This window comes from Leishmania donovani, chromosome 18, assembly GCF_000227135.1.
Source record: "Leishmania donovani BPK282A1 complete genome, chromosome 18".
NCBI lineage: Eukaryota > Euglenozoa > Kinetoplastea > Trypanosomatida > Trypanosomatidae > Leishmania > Leishmania donovani.
Genome location: NC_018245.1, coordinates 594,363 through 601,867, shown reverse-complemented (window position 1 = coordinate 601,867; position 7,505 = coordinate 594,363). Strand labels below are relative to the sequence as shown.

General features: G+C 57.0%; 3 protein-coding genes across 3 annotated transcripts; all 3 read right to left on the bottom strand.

The window, feature by feature from the left end:
• On the bottom strand, positions 1-120 carry LDBPK_181380 (60S ribosomal protein L34, putative; the record flags this gene model as incomplete). The annotated part of the gene is made up of 1 exon (XM_003860104.1): positions 1-120. A coding segment is annotated over one exon (120 nt), but the record flags the coding sequence as incomplete, so codon positions are not given.
• A 579-nt stretch (positions 121-699) lies between these two features.
• LDBPK_181370 (hypothetical protein, conserved) lies at positions 700-1,476 on the bottom strand (the record flags this gene model as incomplete). The annotated part of the gene is made up of 1 exon (XM_003860103.1): positions 700-1,476. One exon carries the CDS (start codon positions 1,474-1,476, stop codon positions 700-702), a length of 777 nt encoding a protein of 258 aa, XP_003860151.1.
• Positions 1,477-4,164: 2,688 nt separating this feature from the next.
• On the bottom strand, positions 4,165-5,301 carry LDBPK_181360 (pyruvate dehydrogenase E1 component alpha subunit, putative; the record flags this gene model as incomplete). The annotated part of the gene is made up of 1 exon (XM_003860102.1): positions 4,165-5,301. One exon carries the CDS (start codon positions 5,299-5,301, stop codon positions 4,165-4,167), a length of 1,137 nt encoding a protein of 378 aa, XP_003860150.1.
• Between the last annotated feature and the right edge of the window lie 2,204 nt (positions 5,302-7,505).

Here is a 7,505-nt window from a genome sequence, read left to right as displayed (position 1 = left end):
CGAGCGCTTCGCGCGCTTCTGCATCACAAGCTTGTTGCCCGGGGTGCGGACCATCTTCATGCGGTTGCCACGAGTGGCGTAGTGCATGCGACGGCGGTACTGAACGCGAGGGCAGGACATCTTCTACGTGTGAGGTGTGTGTGTGTGTGTGTGTTTGTGAAGAAGGACCGGCAAGAAGATCAGGTTATCCCTCTTCTCGAAGCGCTTCTGCTCAGCTGTGTATGGGCATACGTGTATGGTGCGCATGCGTGTGCATCGCGCGTGCGGAATTGGCGGAGAGAGAGAGAGCGAGGTAGAAGTTCGGGAGAGAAAGGAAGCCATCGTGGTCTCTCTAGGAGATGTGCACCGTGATCACAGACACGTACGCGCGCATGCTCATCTCTGCTCAGCTCATACACAGAGAGAGAGTGGCCAACACACCGAGAGACACAAAAAGAAAGCACGTGTTTCTGGGCCCGTGCGCCCATACCCCGCGCACAGTAGAAGAAAGAATCGGTGCTGCAGAAAAGGGCGAGGGGGGGGGGGCAAAAAAGCCATCANNNNGCGGCGCGGCTGTCGTCTGCCCCCCCCCCCTCAGAGGCGTGCGGCGTGTCGTGGAGACGGTTTACACACAGCGCTTCTCTCTTTGCTGTTTTTTTTCCATCTCTGTGCGATCCACGTGTCACAACAACGGCGATCGTCGAAAGAGGCACATGCACGTCAGAAAAAAGTCCGTTGCGTCCTGGCAGGCAGCGACGTTGGCCCCATCTCGACAAAGCGCTCCCGCTCCTCCGCCGACTCCGCGCTGCCGTGCCGCACCTCGCGCACATCGAGCACGCGATCGCTAAACATGACACCACCACCGCCGGTCAGGGAACCGATCTGCAGTATTCCCCAGTACAAGAGATGAAGATAGTCCCACTCCTCCAGCGGAGACGCGGGGTGCATCCTGCGCAGCTCCACGTCCCAGTCGAGCTCGTGCCACTTCCTTTGCCGGCACGCCTCAATCACCATGTGCAGCCGCACCGCTGGAGGCAGCGCCTCGAGAGGGTCTTCCTTCTTTAACACCTCCGCGCCAAGCTTGTAGATGTCGCTGTACCGCATGCCGCGCACCATGTAGGCGTAGTCACGCTGGTCCTCTGGCGAGAGATGCGCGACGGCGTCCATTTCTTTGAAGTAGCTGACCACGATGACCACGATGAGGCAGGAGACGAGGACCAGCAGCACCACATTGCAAATACGAATGCCCCACCTCACACGCCGCTCTGTCATGCCCCGGAAGGGCGCGTATAGCCGCGCGTACCACCGTGTCGAGGCGTACCGGTTCACGATTTCCTGCCTCTGCTCATCAGAGAGCTGCACCGTCATCGACTCGCGGCGGCGCGAGTTGCGCTTATTCAGCCCATTGATCGCCGCCAGTAGACGCTCTGCCGCGCGAGCCTCGGGGTCGTACTTCGATTTCTCATTCCACTTGTCTAAGTACATGAGAGGGTTCATCGGCTGCTTCTTGCGGCCTTCACGGCCGCCTTTGATGAAGCTCCAGAAGCCACCAGGCGGCTTTGTGAGTGGCCCCGTCGCGGACGACGACTTCGCAAACAATGTGGTAGAAGGCACAGACGTATCGGCTGAGGCGCCAGCCCCTGCTGCGTACTTTGCCCGCCTCTGAGCCGCACGTATTGCCTCGTCCTGCTGATCTTTTTGATACTTTTCGAATCTGCGTGTCTTATCCTGCCACGTGCTGGTGTGTGGCCTTGCCGACGTACTGCGCTGATACCGACGACTCACGAGAAGCGCAGCGGGGGCCGATCGGGAGTAGGACGGAGAGCAATGAGAACTCGACAAGAGATGGCACTCGACGCCAGAGGCAGCAGCGGAGGAGCAGAAGGAACGGCACGATGGAAACGATGGAAACACGATGGTGCCGCAAGAAGGCCACGCCGCCCCTGTCGCTGCCGTGGCAACGCCGCTCCCTGAGAGAAGCGCTGTGATGCGCAACCGGTGCATCTGCGCCTCATGCAAGTGCGTAAATGTAGGTTCGCATATATTTGGGAAAGAGGGGAGGGGGCAAGAGGAGATAGATCCGTTGCGGCACCAAGGCAATCACGCGCACGCGCGCCCGCGGGCCTCGATACAAGCCGGTGGCGTCGGCGCCACCAAGGCGGGTGCGCAGAACCGAAAGAGAGAGAAGGACGGATGTGATGGGGAGATGGACATAAAGAATCAGTGAAGACGAAGACATGGCCAAAAGAGGAGGACGGCGCAGGTGCGGCGATCTCGCAGCAGAGCTCCGCTTGAGGTGCGTGGTGCTTGCAGTCTTGCCACCCCACCCCTCCCCCTCCCCTTTCTCCATCGCTCTCTATCGCTGGCGAGCACAGAAAAGACAAGATGGCAAGCAAGAAAGAACGTCTCCTCCCGCGGATGATTTAGCCAGTCGCGCCACCCAACCACCGCTTCCACCGCACATGCGTCAAGGAAGTGGGAGAGAGAGGACAGGATGGAGGCACGCATGAAAAGACGTACCTGCCGCCGATGATGCCATGATAGAAGCTAGGGGAGGGGGAAAGATTCTTGAAACGTACTCGAATCTGCTGCGCCTTTTTTCGTGAACGTTTCTCGCGCGCGTGTGTGTGTGATGGTATCCCTTTCCTTTGTTTCGTTGAAAAATTAGCGTTAAGTCCCCCCTCACGCCGCACGCCTCCGCCTCTCCCCCCCCCTCACACCTTCGCTCTTGGCTTTCTCGTTCTTCTCCACGTCCTGTGTGTTTGGGTGTCAGTCGACGTCTGCGTGTGCCTCTGCGTGCGGATACAGAAGAGACATCTGCCCATGCTGCTTTTCACCGTCATCCATGCGTCGTGCGCCCGCGTGCATCGCCATCGCCCATTGAAGGCAAAGACGGCATCGAACGCAGCACCGTGCCTCTCGTCCTCAGCCCCTCTCTCCCATCTTGCACGCTCGCTCTTGTATTCTTGCTCTCGGCAACAGTCCGCAGCCGACGAGCCGAATGCTGGGCGAGATGACGAACGAAAAGGACAAGGGGGCGCAATGCGTAGGTGCACACACACACACACGAATAGCATGCGTGCAGCATGCATGCCGTGCGGCGCCGTGCTCACACCATCATCGTGCACGGAACACATACGTGCGCCAAAGAGGTCTGAAGAGAACACGGAATCTGGACACGAGATGATGAGCGCCAAGCGAAGAAAAAGCATGCAGGCACATGGAAGAAGAGGTGCGGAGGGTGGACAACAGGTAAAGATGAAAAGAAAGCGGGAAACAAGAGAAGAGCAGAGCACGTCAATCAAGTCCGCTCACACACACGCACAGAGAAAGAGAGACTCGCAGACACACACAGACACACACTGTCCTCGAATGGATTTGTACTCGTGCCTGTGCACATGCGCGCTTCCTCAATTTGCCAAAACCACTGGCATGCAGTACATTCGTCCTTGCTGTTTGGCGTTGCTCTTTTCTCTTTTCGGTCACCTTCGCGGGAGGGGCGGGTGTTCGACGGAGAGCGCTTGAGGACACACCCACGCGCGCTTGAGAAAAAAGGGGAACGAAACGAAAAGAAAAAATACATTCGTTACAATCTTGTTCGCTTGTGTGTGTGTGTGTGTGTGTGTGTGTGTGTGTGTGTGCGGGTAAGGCGTGACGCGCACGTGATAGGCATACGCGGATTGGGGCTGTATGTGCACATACGTGCGCACCCCCCACTCCTACCCACCCCTCTGCTCACAAGGCGTATTTGCTCTTCTCGCTGTCTCAGGGGCACGCGTCCGCAAACACTCACATAGATGCGGGAAAAAAAAAGTTGCCGTCGTTCGCTTCGTCTGTTTCCTCTGTTTCGCTGTTGTTGTTTCGTGTAGGCACCGCACAGAGAAGACGCGACGACGTTGATGGAGGAGTGAGGGTTGCACGACGTGAGGCGGGGAGCACACATCCGTATGTGTGCGTGTTCGAGGCTATGCGTATTAAAAAAAAAAACATATAGAGACAAGCACGTACACACAGCGCCATCGCCACGCCAACAAGGACAACAAAGGCGAACCAGCAAGGCGTGAGGAAGTACAGACCAAGGCACAGACACACACACACAGAGCGAGAGAGCGTGGCACGCAAGGCGTCACGCACACATCTTGAGGCATGCCTCCTCGGCCTCGCTTTACTATCCGTCTTGCCTGATTAGGGCTTGTGGTACACGGTACCCTGGCAGGTGCGGTGCTCGTACTGCTCACCCACGTAGATGTCCGTGAAGAGCTCATCCAACTTTGTCATAGGTTGTTTCTGGGCCTTCTGCAGGTCCTGGTCCACCTCCTTCTTCACGTCTTTCTCCATCTTGCTCATCTCGTCCTCGGTCATGATGCCCTCGGTCGCCATGAACTCGCGCATCTTGCGAATGCAGTCACGCTCCTGCTTCACGTGCTGGATGTCGCTCTTGGTGCGGTACTGGTTGTCGGGGTCCGACATGCTATGACCCATGTAGCGGTAGCAGTCCAGCTCCATCACAATCGGGCCCTTGCCCGACATGCAGTGGTCGCGTGCGTAGCGGGTGCCCTCCTGCACCGCGAGCACGTCCATGCCATCGACCTTGATACCAGGGATGTAGTCACCACGGCGGTAAAACTCCGCCTGATAGGAGCCGCGAGCGGCGCTAGTGCCCATACCGAAGTGGTTGTTCTCCACTGCGAAGATGACGGGGAGGCGCTGCAGAGCGGCAATGTTCATGGACTCGTAGATCTGGCCCTGGTTGGCAGCACCGTCGCCGTAGAAGGTGACCGCAACGTGCTTCGGGCTGTCGCGGTTCTCCATCGCGAAGCGCCAGGCAAGGCCAGCGCCGATCGAGACCTGCGCACCCACGATGCCATTACCGCCGTAGAAGCCGTTACCCACCTTGTACATGTGCATCGAGCCACCCTTGCCCTTGCTGCAGCCGCCCTGACGGCCGAACATTTCAGCGAAGACATCCTCGGGCTTGCCACCGCGAGAGATGTACCAGCCGTGATCGCGGTAGCCAGTGACGATGGGGTCCTCGAAGGTCAGAACGTTCTCCATGCCAGCCGGAATGGCCTCCTGCCCGATGTAGAGGTGGCAGAAGCCGCGAATCTTCTTTAGCTTGTAGGACTGATCGCACAGAGACTCCATGCGGCGGATGCGGAACATCAGGGCAAGACTCTTCTTCAGCTGCTCTGCGTCGTACGCCGCCTGCGTCGGAAGTGGTGCCATGTCGGTGCGGCCAGCCGTGTGTAGCTTGAATGGGCGCTGCGGCTTCAGCGGCACCGTCTTGGTGTCCAGAAGGCAGCGAGTCGCGCACTTGAACATGATGATAAACAGATGTGCGTATGTGGAAGAGAGAGAAAGATATGCAAAGGTCGGTTCGAGAGAAAAAGAGCTGTAACTACGCTTAGGCCCCGTGCATCGTCAGGCATGCGGGTGGGTGGGTGTGTACAGAAGCGTATGCGAGGGAAAGGAGAGGTATGAAGGGAGGACGACCAAGAGAGATGAAAAAGAGGTGCCGGTCAATGTGAAAGAAGATGGCAAAGTCCAAGAAGTAGTGTGAGACGGATACGCGCGCAAGGGGACGCAAGAGACCAACGACGGGCCCACGTCCGTCGCACATGCACGCACGAGCACGACACCTCACGTCTATTTCCGTGCTCCTCGACAGATCACCGCCCTCGACCATTTTCCTTCAAACAAGATGTGCCTTTGATAGACCCATGCCGGATGCACTGATAGCGCAGTTCTCGAGTCGCCTGTGCACGTGAGACTTGCTCGTCGGCATGGCTGCCTGGGCCATCGTATTGGCTCACCCTTCTGCGTGGCACGATCTATGCTGTTATCCCTCTTCGTTTTTTTTTGCTTCTTCCGTGCTCTCTTCTCTCGTACGCATGTATGTGCATGTGTATGTGTGTTGGGTGTGTTGGGTGCGTTCATCAGCGTGGCTCTTGAAGAGTGCCGCAGCCAGCGCCATCTCTATCAGTCCCCCTTCCCACACACACACACTACTCCCCAACGTCACCACACACCTTATCGACTCCGTTGGCCTCGCTTCCATTCGCGTCCTCTAGGCTGAAGATCAGCTTTGGAAAGCATGCCGAAAATGCAAACCATGTAGCGGAGCCTTGGAGATGCGGATACAGATGCATGCCGACGCACATACACACGCACATGCATTCCACCAATAACGAAAAACGGGGTACAAACTCGCGCCTTGTCATCACCACTCAGAGGTTCGAAAGAAAAAAAAGAGAGGAGAGAGAAAGGCGGGGCGAAATAACACGGAGCGTCTCACTGACCAAACGGAACACAAAAACCCACACAGCCATTTCGCTGGATATCGTTGCGTGTGTGCGTGCGTGTGGGTGGGTGGGTGTGGGTGAGTATCTGTGTATATGCTTATGTTTTGTCTCTCTCTCTCTCTGTGTGTGTGTGTCGCTTTCTCTCGTTAATTCTATATCGATCTCCATCTATAGATAGATAGATAGACATGTGTTATGAGATCCTTTTTTCTCCTTGCCTTTGTGTCTGATAAATGGGGGGGGGGGCAGAAAACATCGTCTCTTTTTCTTCTGGACAACAAACAAGGCGAGGGCAGAGAGCGGCGCTTCAGAGGAGACACTGAGTGGAGTCATCATCATCCGCGTCGTACGCGGGCACAGGCATGTGTCTGTTCCCCACCCCCCACCCCACCCCCCATTTATCAGGCACACACACACGCACACAAAAAAAAAAGGGCGGGCAGGCAGAACAAAAAAAAAAAGAGACCAACAGAAGATATCAAAGAGGGGAGCACATGACACTTTAGAGCCAACCCGAAAAACGTGTGTGTGTGTGTGTGTGTGTGTGTGACAGAGAGATCATCTCGCAAGAGAAAAAGAGGGCGCACACGCACGCGCACACACCAGCAACGGGAGTGGGGGGGGGGGCAAACAAAGAGGGGTGCCTCCCAAGAAGGTGAGAGAGCAAACGGAAAGGAGAAAGGCGTGTAGCATCGAATACGCGAGCGTGTGCCGCCTCTCCCAGCAGAGACGAGAAACACACACGGGAGCGAGTGAGGGGGACGCGGTGCCTGTTCCATGGAGAGTGACCGCGAGACGCGCGGCGGTGCAGAGTTGACATGGGGAAAGGGGGTGTACATGCACACACACAAGCACACATAGAGATGCATTATTGCGCACGCACCAAACTAGTGCCTCACTGACGTAATCCGGTAACCGCGTCCTGCGCGCAAGCGCGCATGTGTAAAGCTCGAGTACGCATTCGCGCATAACCAAGCATAAAAAGAATTATAAGAGTGCTCAATAGGGAGGGGTGGGGGGCACAAGAATCGGCTCCCACGCGCGTCCGCATTAAGCAGCTCTCTCCCATTCCTCCACACCCACGCACGCTCGTCCAAACTAAATTGCAAGGAGAACAACGCCCACGATAACAGCCCCGATAAACCGCTCCCGCCCACGGCTCCCCTCCTCATGCGTCATGGGCTCGTCTTCCCTTCTTCGCACCGTCACACCCCACCCCCACCG